The following is a 15714-nucleotide window of genomic DNA, read 5'->3' on the forward strand; positions in this document are numbered from 1 at the left end:
TCCTCCTCGTCGCTCCCCCTCGTTCCTCCTCGTCCCTCCTCCTCCCCACGTCCTCCGTCCTCCTCGTCCCCTCCTCCTCCCCCTCCCCCCGTTCCTCCTCGTCCCTCCTCCTCCCCCCCGTTCCTCCTCGTCCCTCCTCCTCCCCCCCCGTTCCTCCTCGTCCCTCCTCCTCCCCCCCCGTTCCTCCTCGTCCCTCCTCTCGTCTCCTCCCCCACCCCCGTTCCTCCTCGTCCCTCTCCTCCTCGTCCCCTCCTCCTCGTCCCTCCTCCCTCGTCCCTCTCCTCGTCCCTCCTCCCTCCTCCTCCTCGTCCCTCCTCCTCCCCCCTCCTCCCTCCCTCCTCGTCCCCTCCTCCTCCCCCTCCTCCTCCCCTCCCCCTCCTCCCCCCCGTCCGTCATCCTCCTCCTCCTCCCCCCTCCTCCCCCCCGTCCGTCATCCTCCTCCTCCTCCCCCTCCTCCCCCCCCCGTCCGTCATCCTCCTCCTCCTCCCCCTCCTCCCCCCCGTCCGTCATCCTCCTCCTCCCCCTCCTCCCCCCCCGTCCGTCATCCTCCTCCTCCTCCTCCTCCCGTCATCCACCTGTTCTCCTCCTCCTCCTCCTCCTGTCCGTTATCCCCTGTATATAAAATATATATATATATATATATATATATATATATATATATATATATATATAACGTCTGCATTACCCACTATACATTTGTCTCCCAAAATACTTTTCTGCAAGATGATGTCGGCATGGCTGTGTCTAAGTTGTCGGCAACTCCCCCGTCCCCAGCAGGTCTGAGTGTTGTCACTATTCTCACCCATGTCTGAGCTCCCGGAGCTATGTGTAGCAGACAGCGCTGGACAATGGGGCCGTGCCCAGACGCTGGTATACACGCTCAGGATCAGCGATTATAAAGGAAAGGCTAAAACTGACCAGGAAAAGATCCATCACTGTCTACATACCGTGACATTGCACCTAGGGTGTATTGGTGGTGCACGCAGTGTAACTAGATACAATACCTATTCTATACTGTGTATTAGTACAGCCTGCTGGGGTTTACATGACCTTGCACCTAGGGTGTATTGGTGGTGCACACAGTGTGTAACTAGATACAATACCTATTCTATACTGTGTATTAGTACAGCCTGCTGGGGTTACATGACATTGCACCTAGGGTGTATTGGTGGTGCACGCAGTGTAACTAGATACAATACCTATTCTATTAGTACAGCCTGCTGGGGTTACATGACCTTGCACCTAGGGTGTATTGGTGGTGCACACAGTGTGTAACTAGATACAATACCTATTCTATACTGTGTATTAGTACAGCCTGCTGGGGTTACATGACATTGCACCTAGGGTGTATTGGTGGTGCACACAGTGTGTAACTAGATACACAGTATAGAATAGGTATTGTATTAGTACAGCCTGCTGGGTTTACATGACCTTGCACCTAGGGTGTATTGGTGGTGCACACAGTGTGTAACTAGATACAATACCTATTCTATACTGTGTATTAGTACAGCCTGCTGGGGTTACATGACATTGCACCTAGGGTGTATTGGTGGTGCACACAGGGGCCCTGATTCAGAGCCGCTCGTAAGCGGCCGCTCGTTCGTTCTGACCGATGTTCGCACATCTGCGCATGCGTATGGATATTAATATGCATGCGCGAACCAGTCAGTGCGGCCGAAAATCGTTTGTTCGCTATATAGCGAATGCCTGCTTTTTTGAGTGACAGGAGGAGGCGTATGTGGGTGGTAACAGGGGAAGGTGCTTGAAAACGGGGGTGTGGAATTCGAACGCAGGCATGCTTAAAGATCAAAACGGGCGTTTTAAGGGAGTGCATAATTAATACAGCAGCGTCATTGACCACGTCACTTGGTTTTTTTTACTCAGAACTGCTCGCAAAAATAGCGGTTGAAAAAAACAGCCACAAGAATAGCGAGCAGTTCATACGCTGTTCGATGTACTCGATTAATCTAATAAATAGCGGACATGACGTATGATGCAAGCGGCAAGGGGGGCGTATTTTTCAAAATTACAACCACAAGTTTTGCTCGCTCTTTCAGACTTAGAGGCGTGAACAGACCGCAATTAGCGAACGGTTCATTTGAATAGCCACCCCTTGTTTTAGAACGAACGACCGCAAATAGCGAGCGGCTCTGAATGAGGGCCACAGTGTGTAACTAGATACAATGCTTATTCTATACTGGCTGCTGGTATGTTTTTCTGTTTTTGTATTGTAGGTGACTCCACGTGCGGCCAGCGCGCTATTTATCACAGCCTGGGGCTCACGGGAATCCCCATCATTAACGTCAACAACAACTGCTCTACCGGCTCCACGGCGCTCTTCCTAGCCCGACAGCTGATCCAGGGAGGTGAGAACCGGACAATTCTGCCGCTTTGATAAGTAAATCACCAGGAGACTAGTAACACCTGGAAGACGCCAGTACCGGTATCCTCAGCCCATAGACAGGGATGATCCTTTCCTACTGAGGCTTTGGTCATTCCACCCAATATAGATAGAATAATAGGTGTAAGGACGTTCCTCTGTCGGTGGTGGCATCTGTTATATGTCCATGATGTCACCACGGGTCTGGGTCATAGATGTTGTGTGATGTCAGACACTGACTTTTCTTCTAGATGTCATTATTTCTGTACATCGTTACACTTCCATTCACCATGTCTCTGTCTGTCTTCTCTCCAGGGTTAGCAGACTGCGTCCTGGCTCTCGGTTTTTGAGAAGATGCAGCGAGGATCACTGACAGCCATGGTTAGTAAATTCATTGTCAGTAACTGCGGGTTTGCGATGGGGACAGACTTTCATCCTGGTCCATTTGGGTCTAGAGCAGTAACACTGAGCCTGTCCTGCTAAGTCCTATTATCATGTCTGCAAGCAACCCCACCAACTACACTGCTGAAAATCACTTTAGCATAGTAACATTAAAAATGCGTTGTTTCCAGTGTATGTGTTGTCTTATGGGGGAGGGGGTATGCACAGGCAGATGGCATGCAGGGGGGGGTATGCACAGGCAGATGGCATGCAGGGGGGGTATGCACAGGCAGATGGCATGCAGGGGGGGTATGCACAGGCAGATGGCATGCAGGGGGGTATGCACAGGCAGATGGCATGCAGGGGGGGTATGCACAGGCGGCGAAGGGGTGGGGACACAGATTCATGTTCCAAGTAATGGTTTTTGCTCACAGCTCAGAGAGGTGGAAATAATAAATGTTGTCATTGCTGTAATTGTTAGTTTGATGCTGATATTTGCTCATCTCACCAATGTCCCCGGTGATTGGGAATAAATAGTTCTGTATGGAAACGCTGGTCTGAAGCACTATTTTGCGGCCGGATATAGTACTGAATGCGGGTGGGTTTTGTGGACGTGTAGTCGCAATGTGTGTGCAGGTGGATCAGCGGCTGCGGGGATGTAATGGGACGTTCTCGGTGAGCGTGTGCAGGTGGATCAGCGGCTGCGGGGATGTAATGGGACGTTCTCGGTGAGCGTGTGCAGGTGGATCAGCGGCTGCGGGGATGTTAATGGGAAGATCTCGGTGAGGGGTGTGCAGGTGGATCAGCGGCTGCGGGGATGTAATGGGACGTTCTCGGTGAGGGTGCGCAGGAGGATCAGCGGCTGCGGGATGTAATGGGACGTTCTCGGTGAGGGGTGTGCAGGTGGATCAGCGGCTGCGGGGATGTAATGGGACGTTCTCGGTGAGGGTGTGCAGGTGGATCAGCGGCTGCGGGGATGTAATGGGACGTTCTCGGTGCAGGTGGATCAGCGGCTTCGGGGATGTAATGGGGACGTTCTCGGTGCAGGTGGATCAGCGGCTGCGGGATGTAATGGGACGTTCTCGGTGAGGGTGTGCAGGTGTATCAGCGGCTGCGGGGATGTAATGGGACGTTCTCGCGAGGGTGTGCAGGTGGATCAGCGGCTGCGGGGATGTAATGGGACGTTCTCGGTGCAGGTGGATCAGCGGCTGCGGGGATGTAATGGGACGTTCTCGGTGAGGGTGTGCAGGTGGATCAGCGGCTGCGAGGATGTAATGGGGACGTTCTCGGTGAGGGTGTGCAGGAGGATCAGCGGCTGCGGGGATGTAATGGGAAGATCTCGGTGAAGGTGTGCAGGAGGATCAGCGGCTGCGGGGGGGATGTAATGGGACGTTCTCGGTGAGGGGTGTGCAGGGTGGATCAGCGGCTGCGGGGATGTAATGGGACGATCTCGGTGAAGGTGTGCAGGAGGATCAGCAGCTGCGGGGATGTAATGGGAAGATCTCGGTGAAGGTGTGCAGGAGGATCAGCGGCTGCGGGGATGTAATGGGAAGATCTCGGTGAAGGTGTGCAGGAGGATCAGCGGCTTCGGGGATGTAATGGGAAGTTCTCGGTGAGGGTGTGCAGGGTGGCACCTATGCCTAAATACGCCTGTTCCCAGACCTCTTACACAAGGATGGGGGCTGGCGGGTATGCGCAATGTAACGATGGAGGTATGGCACCAGGCATACAGAGGGGGCGTGCCAGCTACATAAATGGCACCACTCAGCATACAGCACGCAGCGTGGGGGCAGCTTACAGCCCACTTACCTCCTCCTCTGTATCTGGCCCCACAGTCTCTGCCATTGTAGCAATAAATAAAAAAGTACATATCAGTCAGTGTTATAGGCTTGTCTATGTATCATCAGTCAGTGTTATAGGCTTGTCTATGTATCATTATATCAGTCAGTGTTAGACAAGCCTATAACACTGACTGATATGATACATAGACAAGCCTATAACACTGACTGATATGATACATAGACAAGCCTATAACACTGACTGATATGATACACAGACAAGGCTATAACACTGACTGATATGATACATAGACAAGCCTATAACACTGACTGATATAATGATACATAGACAAGCCTATAACACTGACTGATATAATGATACATAGACAAGCCTATAACACTGACTGATATAATGATACATAGACAAGCCTATAACACTGACTGATATAATGATACATAGACAAGCCTATAACACTGACTGATGATACACAGACAAGGCTATAACACTATGTATCATATCAGTCAGTGTTATAGGCTTGTCTATGTATCATCATATCAGTCAGTGTTATAGGCTTGTCTATGTATCATTATATCAGTGTTATAATGATACACAGAGAAGCCTATAACACTGACTGATATAATGATACATAGACATAATGATACATAGACAAGCCTATAACACTGACTGATATGATGATACATAGACAAGCCTATAACACTGACTGATATGATACATAGTGTTATAGCCTTGTCTGTGTATCATCAGTCAGTGTTATAGGCTTGTCTGTGTATCATCAGTCAGTGTTATAGGCTTGTCTATGTATCATTATATCAGTCAGTGTTATAGGCTTGTCTATGTATCATTATATCAGTCAGTGTTATAGGGCTTGTCTATGTATCATATCAGTCAGTGTTATAGCCTTGTCTGTGTATCATATCAGTCAGTGTTATAGGCTTGTCTATGTATCATATCAGTCAGTGTTATAGGCTTGTCTATGTATCATATCAGTCAGTGTTATAGGCTTGTCTATGTATCATATCAGTCAGTGTTATAGGCTTGTCTATGTATCATATCAGTCAGTGTTATAGGCTTGTCTATGTATCATATCAGTCAGTGTTATAGGCTTGTCTATGTATCATTATATCAGTCAGTGTTATAGGCTTGTCTATGTATCATTATATCAGTCAGTGTTATAGGCTTGTCTATGTATCATTATATCAGTCAGTGTTATAGGCTTGTCTATGTATCATTATATCAGTCAGTGTTATAGGCTTGTCTATGTATCATTATATCAGTCAGTGTTATAGGCTTGTCTATGTATCATTATATCAGTCAGTGTTATAGGCTTGTCTATGTATCATATCAGTCAGTGTTATAGGCTTGTCTATGTATCATATCAGTCAGTGTTATAGCCTTGTCTATGTATCATATGTCAGTGTTATAGGCTTGTCTATTGTATCATATGTCAGTGTTATAGGCTTGTCTACTTCTAGTTCTGTCTCATGTCTTCTATGGGATTGTCTGACGTGATGCCTTTTTGTGTTGCTACTAGAGTCCTTAGACATTGCCCATTATTCTGATTATCAGCTGTGTATGTGGATTATTTACTGACTGAACTTTGTTGATGTATATTTTGTAATAATAAAATTCCACTTGTAGTTACGTGACCCAAACCCTGCCGCCTCCGTGGTAACTGTATCCAGTGCGCTGTGTTATCAACGTTCTATCACTGCGTCCCTAATGTCCCAGCGTATCGGTCATGTCCTGTGATCTAGGGGGGAGGGGAGAAAAGACAGGAAAATGATTTCATTGTATTTGTGTAGCCGGTAGTGACTGGTGCACTGTCCTGTAATGCACAATGTGGTCTTCTCTTTTGTACTTTAGTACACTGACCGGACAAACCCCCTAGACAGACATGTAGAAGTTATAGCCAACAAGTATGGTCTGGAGCCTGCGCCTCTGGCTCCTCAGCTGTTTGGAAGAGCCGGGCTGGAACACATGGAGAAATATGGTAATGTCCGGTGATTGGTACAGTACATCATACTCCTCCTCTACTCTGCTGCAGCTGCTGATAATTCTATACGCCCTGCAAAATATTGTCAGTGATGGGGGGAGGGGGGGGGCACAGTGATGGGGGGAGGGGGGGGCAACAGTGATGGGGGGAGGGGGGGGGCACAGTGATGGGGGGGAGGGGGGGGGCACAGTGATGGGGGGAGGGGGGGGGCACAGTGATGGGGGGGGCACAGTGATGGGTGATGGGGGCGGGTGGCACAGTGATGGGGGCGGGTGGCACAGTGATGGGGGCGCAGTGATGGGGGGGAGGGGGGCGCAGTGATGGGGGCACAAAAGCTTCCAGCTGTCCCCTTCCTCTGGCTGACTTTCTGCAGGATACATCATGTGAAAGGGGAACACTAAGGAAGAATAACGCCATCGTCCTGTCTACACTCCTGTTAGGGTTGACTGCGCTCATTGCTGTTTCACAGTAACCAAACAATATTGGTGTTTTCCTGCGCGCTCCTGTAGGAGGGGGAGGGGAAATGAGCGATTACTGATAGCAATGTGCCTTTCCCCGACCATCGCGCAGACAATTAGTAGTGACCAGGAACGTCCAGAACACACAGCTACTCGCACAATGCCATTGGGCCTGATTCAGCATGGATCGTAATTGCAACCGTGTACGCAGATCGGCCGATTGTTGCGAACTGCGCATGTGCATACGCGGCGATCGCACTGTTATTATGGACGCACTGTGGAATCCATCACCGAGTGAGTGACTGGTCGTGAGCGTTTGGGGGTGATGACGGGGGAGTGGTTGCAGAAACGCAGGCGTGCCTGTCCGCTTGAACACCGTTACATGGGCGTGTGCAGAAATTAGTCACTCTGCCTACGCAGCGAGGTTAGGTCATAGCTGCTGTAATTGTGCGTGACGGGACGATGTTCTCCAATGTTACCCGTGTATACACAGGACTGTGAGGTATTACAGATGTGAGATAGCAGTAGTGGTGTCTCTATGCTGGCTGTGCTGTGGCTGATGTTACAGATGTATACACAGGACTGTGATGTATTACAGATGTGAGATAGCAGTAGTGGGCGTCTCTATGCTGGCTGAGCTGTGGCTGATGTTACTGATGTATACACAGGACTGTGAGGTATTACAGATGTGAGATAGCAGTAGTGGGCGTCTCTATGCTGGCTGAGCTGTGGCTGATGTTACTGATGTATACACAGGACTGTGAGGTATTACAGATGTGAGATAGCAGTAGTGGGTGTCTCTATGCTGGCTGTGCTGTGGCTGATGTTACAGATGTATACACAGGACTGTGAGGTATTACAGATGTGAGATAGCAGTAGTGGGTGTCTCTATGCTGGCTGTGCTGTGGCTGATGTTACAGATGTATACACAGGACTGTGAGGTATTACAGATGTGAGATAGCAGTAGTGGGTGTATCTATGCTGGCTGTGCTGTGGCTGATGTTACAGATGTATACACAGGACTGTGAGGTATTACAGATGTGAGATAGCAGTAGTGGTGTCTCTATGCTGGCTGAGCTGTGGCTGATGTTACTGATGTATACACAGGACTGTGAGGTATTACAGATGTGAGATAGCAGTAGTAGGTGTCTATGCTGGCTGTGCTGTGGCTGATGTTACAGATGTATACACAGGACTGTGAGGTATTACAGATGTGAGATAGCAGTAGTGGGTGTCTCTATGCTGGCTGAGCTGTGGCTGATGTTACAGATGTATACACAGGACTGTGATGTATTACAGATGTGAGATAGCAGTAGTGGGTGTCTCTATGCTGGCTGAGCTGTGGCTGATGTTACAGATGTATACACAGGACTGTGTGGTATTACAGATGTGAGATAGCAGTAGTGGGTGTCTCTATGCTGGCTGTGCTGTGGCTGATGTTACAGATGTATACACAGGACTGTGAGGTATTACAGATGTGAGATAGCAGTAGTGGGTGTATCTATGCTGGCTGAGCTGTGGCTGATGTTACTGATGTATACACAGGACTGTGAGGTATTACAGATGTGAGATAGCAGTAGTGGTGTCTCTATGCTGGCTGAGCTGTGGCTGATGTTACTGATGTATACACAGGACTGTGAGGTATTACAGATGTGAGATAGCAGTAGTAGGTGTCTATGCTGGCTGTGCTGTGGCTGATGTTACAGATGTATACACAGGACTGTGAGGTATTACAGATGTGAGATAGCAGTAGTGGGTGTCTCTTTGCTGGCTGTGCTGTGACTGATGTTACAGATGTATACACAGGACTGTGAGGTATTACAGATGTGAGATAGCAGTAGTGGGTGTCTCTATGCTGGCTGTGCTGTGGCTGATGTTACAGATGTATACACAGGACTGTGAGGTATTACAGATGTGAGATAGTAGTAGTGGGTGTCTCTATGCTGGCTGTGCTGTGGCTGATATTACAGATGTATACACAGGACTGTGAGGTATTACAGATGTGAGATCGCAGTAGTGGGTGTCTCTATGCTGGCTGAGCTGTGGCTGATGTTACAGATGTATACACAGGACTGTGGTATTACAGATGTGAGATAGCAGTAGTGGGCGTCTCTATGCTGGCTGTGCTGTGGCTGATATTACAGATGTATACACAGGACTGTGAGGTATTACAGATGTGAGATAGCAGTAGTGGGTGTCTATGCTGGCTGAGCTATGGCTCAGGATCAGTTATACTCTGTACAGCCCATTGTATGGTACTGATCGCCTGCAGCCGTGTCACCTGTCCTATCCCTTCAGTTGAGCGATTATCTGCGCATGCATCTAGGTACATTGCAAGTAAATAGTCGCTACGATTAACTATGGTAGTGTAATTGACAGTCCGGGAACGTTTGGGGAGATAGCAGGGAGTGTTGTGACTATTTTGGGGGCATGTCGCAATCTGCGTCTGCGATCCAGTGCGGAGTGAAAGTGGCTCTGGCGTATAATTACAATATGCAGCAATTTTATAGAGCAAACAAAGCTTAGAATCTGCAGGACAAGAGGTGACACAAATTGTCCAGATTACACCCAACCACACAGATTGTGATGACCTGAAACTTTCATCTGATCAGCCAATAAAAACTCTGGTTTACACTGTTACTTATACTACAGGCTAAATGTAATGAGCAGGAATAGGGACGTGTACAGCACTTTGTACCCTCTGCCTCTCTCTCCTGACACATCTTCATCTCCTACAGGAACAAAGCTGGACCATTTTGCTAAGATCGCTTGGAAGAATCACAAACATTCTACAAATAACCCGTGAGTTGTGTGCGAGGTGCCCGGATTGTCACACACTGGCATGAGATGAGCATTCTGTGCCAGGTGCCCGGATTGTCACACACTGGCATGAGATGAGCATTCTGTGCCAGGTGCCCGGATTGTCACACACTCACATGACATGAGCATTCTGTGCCAGGTGCCCGGATTGGCACACACTCACATGAGATGAGCATTCTGTGCCAGGTGCCCGGATTGGCACACACTGGCATGAGATGAGCATTCTGTGCCAGGTGCCCGGATTGGCACACACTGGCATGAGATGAGCATTCTGTGCCAGGTGCCCGGATTGGCACACACTGGCATGAGATGAGCATTCTGTGCCAGGTGCCCGGATTGGCACACTGGCATGAGATGAGCTTTCTGTGACAGGTGCCCGGATTGTCACATTCTGACATGAGATGAGCATTCTGTGCCAGGTGCCCAGATTGGCACACACTGGCATGAGATGAGCATTCTGTGCCAGGTGCCCGGATTGGCACACACTGGCATGAGATGAGCATAGGAACCGTGTAACAACATTCCCATTTGCAATGCCACTTCTCTATTTAGCAGTTTCCCATTAAACTGCTCTTGTTATTTGTAGCCGCAGAATTTCTGGTAAGAATCAAGATTCAAAGATCTTTGTAAATTAAAATACGTCATCACCGCGGTGACCTCTGCAGGGCCCAAAAGCTGATGGCGGTGATGAGCGACGCTGGAGCCAAGCAGGACAAAAACTTCATAGTTGAACTAACTGTGGTCCTATAGGGGGATTAGGCACACAATGGCGGTCATCCTCTAGCACCCAGCGACCCATAGAACTAGGTGTGGTCCTATAGGGGGATTAGGCGCACAATGGCGGTCATCCTCTAGCACCCAGCGACCCATAGAACTAGGTGTGGCCTGATCTTTATGGTGGCGTTTGTATATGACGTGTTTATGTAAAGAAGTCTGTGCAGTTGCACATGGGAATAGTATTACGGTCCCTACATGTTATAAATGATCGTTACTGGCGCCATTGTCCTGTATTGTACTTTACGGCCCCTTCTCCCCACACTGCAGGTTATCGCAGTTTCAGGAGGAATACACCCTGGACGAAGTGAGAAATTCCCGGAAAGTCTTTGATTTCCTTACGGTCCTGCAGTGCTGGTAAGTGACGCTCGCGTACTGTAACACCATAAGGGCTTAGGCCACATGTTATATGGTCAGCAGATGAGGCAGCTCAGTGCGGAACATCCGCCTCCTGTTCTGTGTCCTTACATTCCCTCTGAGATGAAAGGTTTGTGGGTGAAGTCTGTTCCAGCAGATGCAGAACACGCCACAAGCACATCTAGTAATGCCACAGGGACTCTGTAATGCACAACAGTTCATGCTACAGTGACTGGAGAACACACATGTACTATGTAAATCTGGTTTAACTGTGTTCACCTTTCATATCCTCCTGCTCTTATTTCATTACCACACTACAAAGATTGCCATCTGCTCAGTTCTGTCCCTACAAATAACGAAGCCTCTGCAGTGCTGACCGCGGGCACATTTGCGGAGCGCATCTGGTCTGGTTCTGCAATGTGCATACTCCGGGACCATACGTGTGCAAGTATGGGTGATGCAGAGTATATCAGTCACATTGCCACTTATTCTGACGTGCCAAAGCAATGGAATTACGTGGTTGTGTCCATTTGTATCACACTCATAGACTAGATGGCTCCTATTGTCAGGGAGGTGCTGCGGGGCTGTGACTATTTGTATCGCTTACTCAGACTAGATCAGAGGTTCTCAAACTCTGTCCTCAGGACCCCACACAGTTCATATTTTCCAGGTCACCCAGCACGTGCACAGGTGTACTCATTACTCACTGACACATTTTAAAAGATCCACAGGTGGAGCTAATTATTTGACTTGTGATTGTGAGGAGACCTGGAAAACCTGCACTGTGTGGGGTCCTGAGGACTGAGTTTGCGAACCTGGACTAGATGGCTCCTATTGTCAGGGAGGTGCTGCGGGGCTGTGACTATTTGTATCACTCGCTCATAGACTAGATGGCTCCTATTGTCAGGGAGGTGCTGCGGGGCTGTGACTATTTGTATCACTCATATACTAGATGGCTCCTATTGTCAGGGAGGTGCTGCGGGGCTGTGACTATTTGTATCACTCGCTCATAGACTAGATGGCTCTTATTGTCAGGGAGGTGCTGCGGGGCTGTGACTATTTGTATCACTCATAGACTAGATGGCTCTTATTGTCAGGGAGGTGCTGCAGGGCTGTGACTATTTGTATCACTCATAGACTAGATGGCTCCTATTGTCAGGGAGGTGCTGCGGGGCTGTGACTATTTATATCACTCGCTCATATACTAGATGGCTCCTATTGTCACGGAGGTGCTGCGGGGCTGTGACTATTTGTATCGCTTACTCAGACTAGATCAGAGGTTCTCAAACTCTGTCCTCAGGACCCCACACAGTTCATATTTTCCAGGTCACCCAGCACGTGCACAGGTGTACTCATTACTCACTGACACATTTTAAAAGATCCACAGGTGGAGCTAATTATTTGACTTGTGATTGTGAGGAGACCTGGAAAACCTGCACTGTGTGGGGTCCTGAGGACTGAGTTTGCGAACCTGGACTAGATGGCTCCTATTGTCAGGGAGGTGCTGCGGGGCTGTGACTATTTGTATCACTCATAGACTAGATGGCTCCTATTGTCAGGGAGGTGCTGCCGGGCTGTGACTATTTGTATCACTCGCTCATAGACTAGATGGCTCTTATTGTCAGGGAGGTGCTGCGGGGCTGTGACTATTTGTATCACTCATAGACTAGATGGCTCCTATTGTCAGGGAGGTGCTGCCGGGCTGTGACTATTTGTATCACTCATAGACTAGATGGCTCCTATTGTCAGGGAGGTGCTGCCGGGCTGTGACTATTTGTATCACTCGCTCATAGACTAGATGGCTCTTATTGTCAGGGAGGTGCTGCGGGGCTGTGACTATTTGTATCACTCACTCATATACTAGATGGTTCCTATTGTCAGGGAGGTGCTGCGGGGCTGTGACTATTTGTATCACTCATAGACTAGATGGCTCCTATTGTCAGGGAGGTGCTGCGGGGCTGACTATTTGTATCACTCACTCATATACTAGATGGCTCCTATTGTCAGGGAGGTGCTGCGGGGCTGTGACTATTTGTATCACTCATATACTAGATGGCTTATATTGTCAGGGAGGTGCTGCGGGGCTGTGACTATTTGTATCACTCATAGACTAGATGGCTCCTATTGTCAGGGAGGTGCTGCGGGGCTGTGACTATTTGTATCACTCATATACTAGATGGCTCCTATTGTCAGGGAGGTGCTGCGGGGTTGTCCTCTGGCACCAATCACAGATCCTGCAGTCAGATTTTATTAATGAAGGGATCTGACATTTCATCCCTGATTTTATCTTTGTGCAGCCCGACTTCAGATGGCGCAGCAGCCGCCATTCTGGCAAGTGAAGACTTTGTGCGCAATCATGGTCTGCAGCACCAGGCGGTGGAGATCCTGGCGCAGGAGATGAGCACGGACACGTCTAGCTCATTTGGCGAGGAGAGCTGCATTAAGGCGGTATAAATACTTTCCTTTTTATCAATTCTCTTTGCAAGATCACCACCAAACCAGCCAGGTTACTCGGGGACCTTTGTTTACTTCTTTGTGTAGAGCCTGTCACTAGTGTAATTCTATACCAGGAGGGGCCTCTGACCGTGGTGACGTGTGTATGGTCCGTGCTGTCCTCCTCACTATGGCACCTCTGTCAGTACTCTCCCCTCCATGTCTGTGTTACCTCTCTGTCCTCCTCACTATGGCACCGCTGTCAGTACTCTCCCCTCTGTGTTACCTCTCTGTCCTCCTCACTATGGCACCGCTGTCAGTACTCTCCCCTCCATGTCTCTGTTACTTCTCTGTCCTCCTCACTATGGCACCGCTGTCAGTACTCTCCCCTCCGTGTCTCACCTCTCTGTCCTCCTTACTATGGCACCGCTGTCAGTACTCTCCCCTCCGTGTCTCACCTCTCTGTCCTCCTCACTATGGCACCGCTGTCAGTACTCTCCCCTCTGTGTTACCTCTCTGTCCTCCTCACTATGGCACCGCTGTCAGTACTCTCCCCTCCGTGTCTCACCTCTCTGTCCTCCTCACTATGGCACCGCTGTCAGTACTCTCCCCTCCATGTCTCTGTGTTACTTCTCTGTCCTCCTCACTATGGCACCGCTGTCGGTACTCTCCCCTCCACGTCTCGCTCTTCTGTCCTTTGCAGGTAGGATATGACATGAGCAAGGCGGCAGCGGAGAAGTGCTACCAGAAGGCCGGGGTGAGACCGGAGGACGTGGATGTCATTGAGCTTCATGATTGTTTCTCTGCTAATGAGCTCATTACATATGAGGCACTTGGGCTTTGCCCGCCAGGTAATCATGTTACTCAGGTGTTTTATTCCTATTATTCTCTTTTTGCCCATTCGCTAGCTGGGGTAATAGGCCAGCATTCACATTCCCCTTTGTTATACAGTCACGTTGCTTCCTTTCCCTATAATGTCATGTGCGGCTTTCACACCGACTAAAGCTCCGCCGCCAGGTATCCGGAGTTCTGCTCACCGCTGTTTGGTGCTCCACCCATAGCCACCTATCAGATGCCAGAATCTATGATCTGGTGGAGATTGCAACTGCTGATAGGTTCTCCCACTGACACGCCCCCTCCACAGCATCGCAGCAGTAAATAAATTAATCCGATACCGGGTCCCTCCCGCCCCCTACCCTCTCCCTTCCAGTCCTCACCTCTCCCGGCGTGTGTGCGCAGGTCACACCCTAAGGTGCACGGCACGCACAGTGGGTGCTGGGGGCGGCGTGGTGTGCGCAGGTCACACCCTAAGGTGCACGGCACGCACAGTGGGTGCTGGGGGGGGCGTGTGTGTGCAGGTCACACCCTAAGGTGCACGGCATGCACAGTGGGTGCTGGGGGGGGGGCGTGTGTGCGCAGGTCACACCCTAAGGTGCACGGCATGCACAGTGGGTGCTGGGGGCGGCGTGTGTGCGCAGGTCACACCCTAAGGTGCACGGCACGCACAGTGGGGTGCTGGGGGGGGGGCGTGTGTGCGCAGGTCACACCCTAAGGTGCACGGCATGCACAGTGGGTGCTGGGGGGGGGCGTGTGTGCGCAGGTCACACCCTAAGGTGCACGGCACGCACAGTGGGTGCTGGGGCGGGCGTGTGTGCGCAGGTCACACCCTAAGGTGCACGGCATGCACAGTGGGTGCTGGGGGGGGGCGTGTGTGCGCAGGTCACACCCTAAGGTGCACGGCACGCACAGTGGGTGCTGGGGCGGGCGTGTGTGCGCAGGTCACACCCTAAGGTGCACGGCACGCACAGTGGGTGCTGGGGGGGGCGTGTGCAGTGCACGTTAGCTGTGTCCTGCCATCCACAATTGGGTCATCACGCAAACTTACGTGATTACCTAATATTAATCTGTTTATTAATAAGCCATGCTGGGATGTGTAGTTGCACAGAAGCTGGAGGAATGTAGCATGTGGAATGCCCCTGCTATATGTAATACATGTGACTTCTCTTGCAGGAGGAGCGGGGGGATCTGATTGACAGAGGAGATAATACATATGGAGGTCGCTGGGTTATCAATCCGAGTGGAGGTTTGATCTCCAAAGGACATCCATTGGGAGCGACAGGTGGGAGATGACAACGTGTTGTGTGAATGAGGCGTCTGAGCTATGTCTTGGTGACCTGGCCTTCTCTCATAACTCGCATAACTCGCCGGCTGTTATTAGTACAATAATGCAATATAACGCTACGTAGCAAACAGACGCAGAGCACGTAAGCTCCTCTGGCTACATTGTAAGGGGCCACATCCATTGGGGAACCTCGTGC

The 15714-nt window shown here is 50.1% G+C and overlaps 1 protein-coding gene across 1 annotated transcript; it reads left to right on the top strand.

Moving 5' to 3' along the window:
• The first annotated feature begins 2194 nt into the window (after positions 1-2194).
• LOC148430429 (sterol carrier protein 2-like) lies at positions 2195-15510 on the top strand. Its single transcript, XM_088466604.1, is given in 9 exon segments — positions 2195-2366; positions 2696-2724; positions 2726-2761; positions 6425-6551; positions 9751-9814; positions 10877-10963; positions 13261-13411; positions 14100-14247; positions 15407-15510. Coding segments are annotated over 9 exon segments (822 nt in total). The 5' UTR covers positions 2195-2209; the 3' UTR covers positions 15430-15510.
• The last annotated feature ends 204 nt before the right edge of the window (positions 15511-15714 follow it).

The sequence above is a fragment of the Taudactylus pleione genome, unplaced genomic scaffold, assembly GCF_031769625.1.
Source record: "Taudactylus pleione unplaced genomic scaffold, aTauple2 ptg003789l, whole genome shotgun sequence".
Taxonomy (NCBI): Eukaryota; Metazoa; Chordata; class Amphibia; order Anura; family Myobatrachidae; genus Taudactylus; species Taudactylus pleione.